General features: G+C 53.6%; 1 protein-coding gene across 1 annotated transcript in view; it reads right to left on the bottom strand.

Moving 5' to 3' along the window:
- Window positions 1-12,545, bottom strand: part of LOC119975645 (flocculation protein FLO11-like) — a 62,150-nt gene extending 49,605 nt beyond the window's left edge. Inside the window, exon 1 of the mRNA XM_038815427.1 lies at window positions 12,405-12,545. Coding sequence (XP_038671355.1) covers window positions 12,405-12,483 — 79 coding nt within the window. The 5' untranslated portion in view covers window positions 12,484-12,545. The remainder of the gene's footprint in view (window positions 1-12,404) is intronic.
- Window positions 12,546-13,351: the final 806 nt, after the last annotated feature.

The following is a 13,351-nucleotide window of genomic DNA, read 5'->3' as shown; positions in this document are numbered from 1 at the left end:
GCGACAGCCTTTACGACAGCGTGGACACTCTGCCGCGGGATTAGAGAATCCCGCCCCATATTCCAGGAGCCCCACGTGGAGATCAATTGGAGTACCCCTGTGGGCCCAATGGGGTTTGTTACACTTGCAAATGGTGTTCATGCCACAGGCAGTGGGAAAACCAACCACCATTAACCTGGCACTGGGAGAATTACAAGCTGTTTTTATGTTAGTGGTTTTCTGTGGGTCCCGCTGGCTTCCCTGCTCCTGCCTGCCAACAAACCCACTGTGACCCTTCCTTATTTTTATTCGTACAATCGCCGATGATGTCATTGTTAGACATGGGGCTTGATCTAACCACATTGCAACAAATTCCCTTGACGAGTGCATTTAGCCAGGTGTTTCCCTGTGCTCTCAGCGCCGAGAAACACCACACTATCTAACGGGATTTTGTTGGAATCCGGGGGTCTCAGCAAGGAATTCCCCGCCGAGGCTGCACTTAGTCCCATTTCCTGCACTGAGGAGCTCTGCTTGCCAGAACTCCTCAGTGCGGGAAGCGATTGGGAGACAATTTTTAAATGACCTCCCAATCTCCGGGCCTCCAGACGCGACCCCCGAACATCTCCAGAGCCCCAACTCACCTGCAAGGAGGTCCTTGGCAGTGCCCTGCCAGCTGGCAGTGCCATCTGTGGACCTTGGCAGTGCCAGGCTGGCACCCAGCTGTTCCAGGGTGCCACATTGCCCAGAGGACAACCATTTGGGAGCCTCGGAACCCTTGCGAGATCCCCCAAGTGCCACTCCATCTGGTCTCCATTTGTGGGGGTGTAGATCTCAGGGCCTCAGGCGAGTGCATATGAGCATAAGACTAGCTGTCTCGTTCTAATATGCAGGCTTGCCATATAGTGATTCTGCCTACAATGGGCAGGATTTAGATTTAGATATCTCGCAAGATAGATCGCATGAGATCTTGCAAGGCATGGCGAGCCGAGTAGATCCCAGAAGAGGGGTCTCCCGACATCTACTGGCTATGTCGTGCTGCCATTTGTGCACAACACAGCCAGTAAATTGCGCCCAAGTTATTAATGATTGTTCTGCAAATTTTGAAGAGGCCATAGAATCCTTTGACAGCTATTTTAATATCCAAAGTAATAAGGGGCTGTTTCTCGGCAGCGCGCTGTTCAATGGCGGCAGGATTCAATTCTCCCGCCGCTTGTCAATGGGATTTCACATTGAAGCCACCCTACTCCATAAGGAAACCCATGGGCAGGTGTGCGGTGCCAGTGGGAAAAGTGAATCACAACGACTGGAGAATTCCGGCCATAATTCTGGGACGAGCAAAATTTAAGAAGAGTCCAGAGAGCTTGTGGACACCTTTGTAAATGACATCTTGGAAAAAGCAATCTGCATTGCCAGACAATCTGAGGTCGATAGCAAAACAGATCCATATTGAGAGCCAAAAATAAACCATAGTATCAACAACCCCAATGATATCTCATAGAGCAAAGAAAGGGCACAGGGACTCCAGGGCAAAGAAGACAAGTGAAAACAAAACTTAAGATATCGTAAAATCATGTCAGCACTGTGGCGCCAAAAGGCCTAGCAGGCACCAACAGCGTCCTGCAAATACCATGCAATTATACAATGCTTCCACTTTAACCGGCTAGGCACTTTGGTAAAATGCGTAAATCAAAACCTCAAAACATACAGTGGATCACAAGAGAATCAATGAAATAGAAGAGGCACATCAACAAGAAGACCAACAATGCTGATTACCTCGACTGGGACTTCCGTTCAGAATTTTCCATAGGACCATAAGACCATAAGACAGAGGAGCAGAATTAGGCCACTTGGCCCATCGAGTCTGCTCCACCATTCAATCATGGCTGATATTTTTCTCATCCCCATTCTCCTGCCTTCTCCCCATAACCGTGATCCCCTTCAGTCTGAGATTGTGTCCTCTGCTTCTAGTTTTCCTTCAAGTGGAAACACCCTCTCCACGTCCACTCTATCCAGGCCTCGCAATATCCCGTAAGTTTCAATAAGATCTCCCCTCATCCTTCTAAGCTCAAATGAATACAGACCCGGAGTCCTCAACTGTTCCTCATACAACAAGCTCTTCATTCCAGGGATCATTCTTGTGAACATCCTCTGGACTCTTTCCAAGGCCAGCACATCCTTCCTTAGATACTGCTCACAATAGTCCAAATGGGGTCTGACCAGAGCCTTATACAGCCTCTTGACATGAATGCTAACATTGCATTTGCCTTCCTAACTGCCGACTGAACCTGTACGTTAACATTAAGAGAATTGATTCCCGGTGGCGACATTGCGGAGCTAAGCCGCACGTTCGGCAGCTCCCGCTGAAAACGGGCTTTGCGGCTCTTTTCAGGGCCCCCAACTGAACTTTGTCGGCAAATCCCGATGTGGGAAGAGGACAGGAGTCGATCCCTACGGTCCTATGGTCCAGACCAGGAGTGGGGTAAGAAGAAAAACGGTGGAAGCACCCCTGGAAAAGCGGGGGAAGAAAAACAAAATGGCGGCCGGCGGAGGCCCGGAGGAGTGGAGGCAGTGGGCGCAGGAGCAGCAGGCGGCTCTGCTGCGCTGCTTCCAGGAGCTTAAGGTGGAGCTGCTGGAGTTGTTGAAGGTTACCACCAGAGAGCTGATGGAGGCTCAGACAGTACAGGGGGCCGCGATCTGGGAGCTGCAGAAGCAGGCCTCCGAAAGGGAGGATGAGGCCGTGGCCGTCGCGGGGAAGGTGGAGATGCACGAGGCGCTCCATAAAAGGTGGCAGGAGCGGTTCGAGGAGCTGGACAACCGGTCGAGGCGGAAGCATTTGCGGATCCTGGGCCTCACGGGGGGGCTGGAGGGGTCGGACCTGGCGGCCTATGTGGTTGTTATGTTGAACTCGCTGATGGGGGCTGGGTCCTTCCAGGGGACCCTGGAGTTAGAGGGGGCCCACAGAATTCTGGCTAGGAGGCCCAAGCCGAACGAGCCGCCGCGGGCGGTGTTGGTGCGGTTTCATCGGTTCGTGGATCATGGATTGTGCTCCGGTGGGCCAAGAAGAAGCGGAGCAGTAAGTGGGAGAACACGGAGCTGCGGATCTTCCAGGACCGGAGTGCGGAGGTGGCGACGCGGAGGGCCAGGTTCAATCGGACGAAGGCGGTGCTCCACAGATGGAGCGTGAAGTTTGGGATGTTGCAGCCGGCGCATCTGTGGATCACCTATAAGGATCGGCACCATTATTTTGAGTCCCCGGAGGAGGCGTGGGCCTTTGTGCAGGCCGAGAAACTGGACTCAAACTGAGGGTCTAAGATGGGGGGATGTTGTATAATAATGTACTTGTATTTTCTCTGTTTAATGTAAGATGTGGGTTGGCCTTAGGGTGGGTGGGGTGATGTCATTAAGTCTTTTTTGTATGGGTTTTTCTATATGGGTCTGGTGAACGGGTTTGGGCAGGGGGTAAACGGGGAGGTCGGGGAGCTGGGGGGGGGGTCTGACAATGGGAGTTGCCCTAGAGGAGGCGGGGCTGGGCAGGGTGAAAGCGCGGGCTTCTCTCGGGTTTCCCGCACTGGGAGATGGTGGGGGCGGAGTCGGGGCTGAGAAGCGCGGACCGTTGCTGGCTGTTTTCTTTCCCGCGCAAGAGCGGGGGGGGGGGGGGAGGACTCGCTGATGGGCACGATGGAGGAGGGGTAGTCCCATGTGGGGAGGTGTTGGAGGTAGGGCGGGAGTCACCGCGGTCAGCAGAAGTTAGCTGGCTCACGGGAGTGCTATGGAGCGAGGGGCGCGGCTAGGAGGGGTCCTAGCCTTGGGGGGGGGGGGGGGGGGGGGGGGGAGGTAACCGGGTTGCTGCTGAAACGGTCAGGAAGGAGTTGGAGGATGCAGCGGGTGCTGGAGGGGGGGGGAGTTGCCGCCGTGGGGAACTGGCAGAGCGGGGGACGTTGGCCGGTGGTGGGCAAGGGATGGGTTATGGCTAATCGGCAGGGGAGGGGGGCAGGGAGCCCTCTGATCCGGCTGATAACCTGGAATGTGAGGGGGCTGAATGGGCCGGTCAAACGGGCCCGGGTGTTTGCGCACTTGAAGGAGCTGAAGGTGGATGTGGCCATGCTCCAAGAGACACACCTGAAAGTGGCGGACCAGGTTCGGCTGAGGAAGGGATGGGTGGGCCAAGTATTTCACTCAGGGCTGGATGAGAAAAATCGGGGGGTGGCGATCCTGGTGGGGAGGAAGGTGACGTTTGAGGCGTTAAATGTGGTGGCTGACAGTGGCGGGAGGTATGTGACGGTGAGTGGTAAGCTGCAGGGGGAGCTGTTGGTGTTGGTGAATGTTTACGCCCCAAATTGGGACGATGCGGGGTTTATGCGACGTATGTTGGGCCGCATTCCGGACCTGGAGGTGGGGGGCCTGATCATGGGAGGGGGGGACTTCAACACGGCACTGGATCCCCCATTGGATCGATCCAAGTCCCGGATGGGTAGGAGGCCGGCAGCGGCTAAGGTGTTGAGGGGACTTATGGACCAGATGGGGAGGTGGATCCCTGGAGGTTTGTGAGGCCAAGGGCCAGGGAGTACTCATTTTTCTCCCACGTGCATAAGGCCTATTCGAGGATTGATTTTTTTGTACTGAGCAGGGGGCTGGTTTCGAGGGTGGAGGATGTGGAATACTCTGCCATTGCCATTTCAGATGATGCCCCGCACTGGGTGGACCTCGGGCTGGGGGAGGAGAGGGACCAACGTCCGCTCTGGCGCTTGGAGGTGGGGCTGCTGGCAGACGAGGAAGTGGCCGAGAGGGTTCGGGGGTGTATCGAGAGGTACCTTGAGGCCAACGGGGAGGTCCGAGTGGGGACGGTCTGCGAGGCATTGAAGGCGGTGACTAGAGGGGAATTGATTTCCATCCAAACCCATAGGGAGGGGGGAGCAGAGGGAGAGGGAGAGACTGATAGGGGAGATGGTGAGGGTGGATAGGAGATATGCGGAGGCTCCAGAGGAGTGATTGCTGGGGGAGAGGCGTAGCCATCAGGCCAGGTTCGACCTATTGACTACCAGAAAGGTGGAAGCTCAGTGGAGGAAAGCACAGGGGACGGTGTATGAATATGGGGAGAAGGCGAGCAGGATGCTGGCACACCAGCACCGAAAGCGGAACGTGGCCAGGGAGATTGGGGGCGTGACGGATAGAGCTGGGAAGGTGGTGCGGAGGGGGGTAGATGTTAGTGGGGTCTTCAGGGACTTCTATGGGGAACTGTACCGGTCGGAACCCCCGGTGGAGGGGGGTGGAATGGGACGCTTCTTGGACAAGCTGCGATTTCCGAGGGTGGAGGAGGAGCAGGTGGTAGGACTGGGGGCGCCGATCGAGCTGGAGGAGGTGGTTAAAGGGATAGGGAGCATGCAGTCGGGGAAGGCGCCGGGGCTGGATGGGTTTCCGGCCGAATTTTATGAAAGGTATGTGGACCTGTTGGGCCCCCTGTTGGTCTGGACCTTTTACGAGGCAAGGGAGGGGGGGGGGGGGCTTTGCCCCCAACTATGTCACGGGCGCTGATTTCCTTGATCCTGAATTGGGACAAGATCCCTCTGCAGTGTGGGTCATATCGGCCGATTTTGCTGCTAAATTTCGACGCCAAGCTGCTGGCAAAGATCCTAGCCACAAGAATAGAGGATTGCGTGCCGGGGGTCATTCATGAGGACCAGACTGGGTTTGTGAAGGGAAGGCAGTTGAATACGAACGTACGAAGGCCCCTCAACGTTATTATGATGCCGGCTGTGGAAGGGGAGGCGGTGATAGTGGTGGCATTAGATGCGGAGAAGGCCTTTGATAGGGTTGAGTGGGAGTATCTGTGGGAGGTGTTGGAGAGGTTTGGATTTGGGGAGGGGTTTGTCCGTTGGGTGAGGTTGCTCTATGAGGCCCCGATGGCGAGTGTAGCCACGAATAGGAGGAGGTCGGAGTACTTTCGGCTGTACCGGGGGACGAGACAGGGGTGCCCCCTGTCCCCCTTGCTCTTCGCGTTGGCGATTGAGCCCCTGGTCATGGCACTGAGGGAGTCAAGGAACTGGAGGGGCCTGGTGCGGGGTGGGGAGGAGCATCGAGTGTCGCTGTACACGGACGACCTGTTGCTGTATGTGGCGGACCCGGTGGGGGGGGATGCCGGAGGTGATGAGGATTCTTAGTGAATTCGGGAGTTTCTCTGGGTATAAGTTGAACCTGGGCAAGAGTGAGGTGTTTGTGGTGCATCCGGGGGATCAGGAGGAGGGGATTGGTAGGCTCCCACTGAAGCAGGCAGGGAAGAGCTTCAGGTACCTAGGTGTCCAGGTGGCTGGGAGTTGGGGGGCCCTGCACAAGCTCAACCTCACAAGGTTGGTGGAGCAGATGGAGGAGGAGTTCAAGAGGTGGGATATGTTACCGCTGTCACTGGTGGGGAGGGTGCAGTCCGTTAAGATGATGGTGCTCCCGAGGTTTTTGTTCCTGTTCCAGTGCCTCCCCATCCTTATCCCACAGGCCTTTTTTAGGAGGGTCAACAGGAGTATCACGGGATTTGTGAGGGTGCATGGGACTCCGAGGGTTAGAAGAGTGTTCCTGGAACGGGGCAGAGATAGGGGGGGGCTGGCGTTGCCCAATCTCTGTGGGTACTATTGGGCTGCCAACAAAGCGATGGTGCGTAAGTGGGTAATGGACGAGGAAGGGGCAGCATGGAAGAGGATGGAGGTGGCATCATGTGTGGGCACGAGCCTGGAGGCGCTGGTAACGGCGCCGTTGCCGCTCCCTCCAAGGAGGTATACCACGAGCCCGGTGGTGGCGGCTACCCTCAAAATTTGGGGGCAATGGAGACGGCAAATTGAGAAGTGGGGGGCTTGATGGAGGCCCCGATACGGGGTAACCATCGGTTTGTCCCAGGGAGCATTGATGGCGGATTTCTGGGCTGGCACAGGGTAGGGGTTAGGAGGTTGAGCGACCTGTATGTGGAGGGGTTCGCGAGCTTGGGGGAGTTAGAGGGGAAGTTTGGGCTCCCCCCGGGGAACATGTTTAGGTACATGCAGGTTAGGGCGTTTGCCAGGCGGCAGGTGGAGGGGTTCCCCTTGCTGCCCCCACGTGGGGTACGGGACAGGGTGCTCTCGGGGGTGTGGGTTGGAGGAGGGAGGATCTCGGACATATACCGGGTAATGCAGGAGGTAGAAGAGGCCTCGGTGGAGGAACTGAAGGGTAAATGGGAAGAGGAGCTGGGTGAGGAGATTGAGGAGGGGACGTGGGCGGATGCCCTGGAGAGAGTGAATTCCTCCTCTTCCTGTGCGAGGCTTAGCCTCATACAGTTCAAGGTGCTACATAGGGCCCACATGACTGGGATGAAGATGAGTAGATTTTTCGGGGGCGAAGACAGGTGGGCTAGGTGCTCGGGGAGCCCAGCGAACCACGCCCATATGTTTTGGGTGTGCCCAGCGCTGGGGGAGTTTTGGAAGGGCATAGCGAGGAAGGTGTCGAGGGTGGTGGGATCCAGGGACAAGCCAGGCTGGGGACTCGCAATTTTTGGGGTTGCAGTGGAGCCGGGAGTGCAGGAGGCGAAAGAAGCCGGTGTTCTGGCCTTTGCATCCCTAGTAGCCTGGCGGAGGATCTTGCTCCAATGGAAGGATGTGAGGCCCCCAAAAGTGGAGGCCTGGATCAATGATATGGTGGGGTTCATTAAATTGGAGAAGGTGAAATTTGCCCTGAGGGGATCAGTACAAGGGTTCTTTAGGCGGTGGCAGCCTTTCCTGGACTTCCTGGCGGAACGGTAGGGAAATAGGCCGGCAGCAGCAGCAACCCGGGGAGGGGGGGCGGGGGGGGGGGGGGGGTTTGGTTCGGTGGGAGGGAGAACTGTGTACATGGGTTTGTGGGATGTGGCGGGTGTTATCTCTTTCCCTTTTGTTGTTTGGGTGTTCTTTTGTTTTTTCTTTTGTTTGCAGTTGCTTTTGAAGTTGGGTGGGTGTTCTTGGGTTTTTACCGCGGTTGTTTTGTTAATATTGTTGTGATGTTTATATTTTGTAAAAATTTTTATAAAAATTATTTTTTTTTAAAAAACATTAAGAGAATTATGAATAAGGACTCCCTTTGTGCTTCTGATTTCCAAAGCATTTTCTCATTTAGAAAATATTGATGCCTCCATTGCTCCTTCCGTAGTGCATAACCTCTCACTTTTCCACATTGTATTCCATCTGCCACTTCTTTGCCCACTCTCCAAATCCTTCTCTAGCCCCTCTGCTTCCTCAATACTACCTGTCCCTCTACAGATCTTTGTATCATCTGCAAACCTAGCAACAGTGCCTTCAGTTCCTTCTTCCAGATCATTAATGTATATTGTGAAATGTTGTGGTCCCAGCACCGACCCCTGAGGCACACCACTAGTCACCAGCTGCCATCCTGAAAAAGACCCCTTTATCCCCACTCTCTGCCTTCTGACACTCAGCCAATCCTCTACCCATACCGTTAATGCCATGGGTTCTTAACTTATTTGACAGTCTCCTTTGCGGCACCTTGTCAAAGGCCTTCTGGAAATCAAAATAAATCACGTCCACTTGTTCTCCTTTCTCTACCTTTCTTGTTACCTCCTCAATGATCTCTACAGAGGCAGAAAACCCAGCTCCTTTCCAAAAAGCAGAAATTAAATTCCTTCAGTCAGACTAGCTGGATCAACGAGTAGCAGAGTGCCACAAAGACTCGTTACTACATCTACATCGAGTTTTCCACCAGAACTGGACACCCTTGATTTGATGAAAATCAGCTGTCCAACAATTAATTGAAAGCTGAAACTTCTTATTGCAGATTCAAAAATGGTACATGAGGATTTGGAAAGGAATAACACGGAGAGTAGTGTAGTATTAGTCTGGTCAAAATGTTTAGATCCTCAAAGACAGGCCCTTGGTTTAACATCGTGACCAGGGGCAGCACGGTGGCACAGTGGTTAGCATTGCTGCCTACGGCGCTGAGGACCCGGGTTCGAATCCCGGCCCTGGGTCACTGTCCGTGAGGAGTTTGCACATTCTCCCCGTGTCAGCGTGGGTTTCACCCCCACAACCCAAAGATGTGTAGGATAGGTGGCCACGCTAAATTGCCCCTTAATTGAAAAAAATAATTGGGTACTCTAAATTTATTTTTAAAAAACATCGTGACCATAATTCTCCAGTCGGTGGGATTCTTTTTTCCCGCCAGCAGTACATCCCAACCCATGGGTTTCCCAGCTTGGGGTGGGTTCAATGGGAAATCGGCAGGAAAAGAGAATCTCGCCGACGGCGAATGACACTCCGTCGAAAAACTCACTGATGGGGGAATGGAGAATCCAGCCCCGTTAATTTGGTCAGACTCTGTAACAATGGCAGTTTTTTAACTCTACACGCGTGGGTTAAAAGATCTCCAGCACACTGCCTACAATTCGCTGATTCATGCCAAGAGACCACACGGGTACTTCAAAATTTATACAAAAACTACCAAAAATTCAGGAGTAAAAAGGCAGAAATTCCCTCAATATGAATCTCAACTGTGTCCCTAAAAGGAACCTCCGAGGGGACGGACGGATGGAGGGCGGCCCAAGCCCAAGCCCAGGGACCAGCTAAATCCAGATGGGTCTCAGGCTTCTGGAAAGGGCTGTCCCATCAATGTTAGAGATGCAAACACAGAGCTGGGATCTGAAGGAGGATTGTCAGCAGCCATCCAATGCCTGCAGATGCAGTTGACGGTGCCGAGCATGCGTGCTACCCAGGCCAACACTGCACAGATAGCGTCCACAGTGGAGGCCTTGGGTCCGATGGTATCGGCCGTGGGACAAGATGTCAAAGGCCTGGAGCACTCTGTGTGGTGGGGGCCACAGGACAGGGAGGGCTTGTCACAGACAACCTTGGACCAAAACAACATGGACGAAGCAGCGCTCCAGAGCTTGACCCAGTCACTACAGGTCATGGCTGTGGGCATCAAGGGCATTGACCTGGCACTGGCTGACCTGTGCCAGTCACAGAGGGGCCTGGCCCAGTCACTGAGTGACGTGGCACAGTCCCAGAGTGAGGTGACACAGTCCCTGTGTTCCATGGCCACGAGCATGGATACCCTGGTCAAGACGAGGGTGGGCCTCCAGGACAGGCAGCACTGGGTGAGCTCGCTCTGGACATACAGTGCCTCTATAATGGCATGAATGTGCCTGTGCATGGAGGTCTGGGAGATCCCAGATAGGTCGCCATTCAGCGCCTGGAAGGACCCCGTTGAAAAGACGTCCAGGGTGACCATCACTCTGGCGGACACCCAGAGCAGGTGTCCTCCCCTATACCCCTGCGGTGCCAGGTGTGCCATAATACAGCGCAGATGTCTCACGATCTCCCTACTCAGCCGCAGTCAGCGGCAGCATGTTCAGTCCGGCAGGTCTTTGTACAACAGGCACTGTCGATACAAATGAGGCCTGATACTATGCCTCCTCCTCGGCCTGTTGGAGGCCAGCTCTACATCATCACTGGCTGGCTCCTGCTCCTCTGGGGCTGTTCTGCAGGGCGCTCCCCAAGCAGCTCCTACTCATAAAGCCTCAGTGCATCCGCCATGGTTATGGCAGCCAGGAGATGCCAACCACTCCTGGTTCGATACCAAACTCCATTCTTTGCAGGGGGTAAAAGGCATGTTAGCATGGTGAGTACTCTTGTGCCCAACCAGAACTATACCTATTGGGACCGTAGCTGCAGTGTGCTGTGAGTCCATTGTGTGGCTCACCGGTTATGCCTACTTGTCTGGGGGCAGGAGCGCGGTGGGCAGACAGGGCTTTGTGACAATTGGTGGTCCTATGGGGTGGGCTAGTTGAGGGTGTCATTGGAGGGATGTCTGCCCTGCGAGGAGGACTGTGCCACAGAGGGTGCTAAAGGCCACAATATATGCACCCTCCGCGAATCCCCTGCTGCCACTGCAGTGGGGCAACACCCCGGTTGGGTGCACTGGGGTTTCCAACACCTGATTGGCCGCAGGCTGCGCTGGACCATTCTCCTCCCATTGATGGGTCGTTTGGCCTCTGTGGGCTCCTGGAGGAGGTTGCCTTGTGTGGGAGGGGGGTCACTCATATGACTGGTGGCACTCTGTAGATTTATAGGACTCAGTGGCCAGTCAGTGGGGTGCACAGCCAGATGGCTGCCTTCCAGGCTGTGGCAATTGCGGACCGTGCCTGCACCCTCCGACCACACAGCCCATCGCCAGGTCACCATCCCACCATTCCCCTGGCCCTGGCAGACCCCCCCCCCCCCCCCCCACAGCCAACGGCACAACTGGCAGCCCACCATTGCGCCTTTGGTAACTTGGTTTTCCTCCTATCTTTCCCTCATCAGCCAAGGCGCCTATTTCCCGATTTAAATACCACAAGTGAACCACCCCGTTGTCACATCCGCCTGACGGGGCATCGGGGGGGCCAGAGAATACCGGGTCAGGTCCGTTAATGAAATGCTTAGGGCCATTGCTGTACAATTCGCATGCCCACGCTGGCATGCGATGTGGAACGATTTCACACCACTCTCGAGGCGTTCTGTTGGGTGCTCGACACCGGCCGTGATTTTCAGCTGATGCGCGATTCTCTGCCCGATCGCGATTCATGATTCCAACATCGCTGGACGGAGAATCCCACCCATATTGTTTGCTGCTCCAGGCTCGGGTTCACAATCTTGGCTTAATTTGCCACACCAGTGCCATCAACTCCCACCGACATCAGAAGCTCCATCCAAGACCTACATGTGGAACATCTTTATGTTGTAGCCCGACAGTATTAGTCAGGTCAGAACCAGCAAGCTCCATTTGTTGCCCACATAACTCATGCCTTCCATTTAAACAAGGTTTGATGCCAGTTTTCACCTTGACCTGCACACCAATCAACCGGATTGTCGACATATTTTGGATTTCTTAAACCCACTGTGGATGAAAAATCAGTGGCAATCTAACCTATTGGATGAAGAGCAGCTGGAGTTCACCGCCACCTTCTTAAGAACAGTTGAGGGTGGACAACAAACCCCGGTCTTGCCCGCAATGCTCACATCAATGCTCCTCAATCTCATCAATGGGGAGAATGTTTTCTCTGTGTTATAAGTGTGGCAAAGGTTTTTTGTTCTGATCAGCTATCTGATATGTTTACAAGCTTCCAAATGATGAAATCTGCCTAATCTGTTCACCTTTCATAGAGTGTACATTCTCTCCGACATACCGACAATCCTTATATCACAGGCTGAGGGTTTCAGGGGCACATGTAGCAACAGCAAAACCTGGAGACCCGCGAAATATGCACAGAGGTTTGTCCAGCTAAAATCACAGTTCACCATAAAAGTGTGCGAGAATAGAAACATACTTATCCACATCTAATGCCTGGGGGGGAGAAAGCTTCCCTTGATGTTTACTGTTTGCATGAGAAACATTTTAGCGTCACATTGATCACCGACAAAAAAGGTGCCAAATTTGTTTACCTGTTGTATTCTGTCCATGAATTAAGTCACTGATAACCAGTAAAAGAAAGGGATATGTCCATGCTGCTGCTCTCCTCATTTTGCTTCCTCGTATACCAAGTTATAGTAGCCTGCATTAACTTTCCCAAGGCAAATGATTTCAGCTGCAGTCAGCTTTTAGCTTTTCAGTGTCCGTGAGCGCTCCTCCCTCATATGGAATTTTCGACACCTTTTTCCGGCTGAAGTGAACTTCTCATATTTCAGAGCTGATTCATGTCAACTCCAGAGTTTCTCGTAGAGTGGCTGGTTTCTGACACTCATGCTTCATTATTTATACTACAAGTATTGCAGGATGGTAAACATATGTAACAAATCATTCATTTTTGTTTCAATTGAACATAATTTCTTAAAGAGAGCTTATAAAAGATGTGAATATAGAAGAGGAACAGGCTGAAATGTAAACATATTCCAACAAGAGTATGGTCTCAAAGCTGAAACTTACAGTGACATCGATAAAATTGAGGAAATAATATATAATATAAAATAAAAACAGAAAACGCTGGATAAACTCAGCAGATCAAGCTGAGAGAAACAGAAGCCGGGATTTTGCGTTTGCTCCAGGCGGGAATGGCATTGGGGTAGAAAATATCACAAGAGCCTAAAAACGGGGGCCCGGATTCTCCAACCCCCCGCCAGGTCGGAGAATCCCCGGTGGGAGACGCGAATCCCTCCCCGCCGCCAGCTGCCGTATTCTCCGGAGCCGTTTTCGGGTGGGGGCCAGTTGGGGGCCGTTAACAGCAGCCCCCCTGGTGATTCACCAGGCCCCGATGGGCCGAGCACCGTCCATCTTTGGCCAGTCCCGCCGGCATGAATCACTCAAAGAACAAAGAAAAGTACAGCACAGGAACAGGCCAATTGTGGCCCAACTAGGCTCACCTACTTGTATGACAGTGAGGGGAAGGTGAACT

This window comes from Scyliorhinus canicula, chromosome 13, assembly GCF_902713615.1.
Source record: "Scyliorhinus canicula chromosome 13, sScyCan1.1, whole genome shotgun sequence".
NCBI classification, from domain to species: Eukaryota; Metazoa; Chordata; class Chondrichthyes; order Carcharhiniformes; family Scyliorhinidae; genus Scyliorhinus; species Scyliorhinus canicula.
This window is presented reverse-complemented; position numbering and strand designations above follow the sequence as displayed.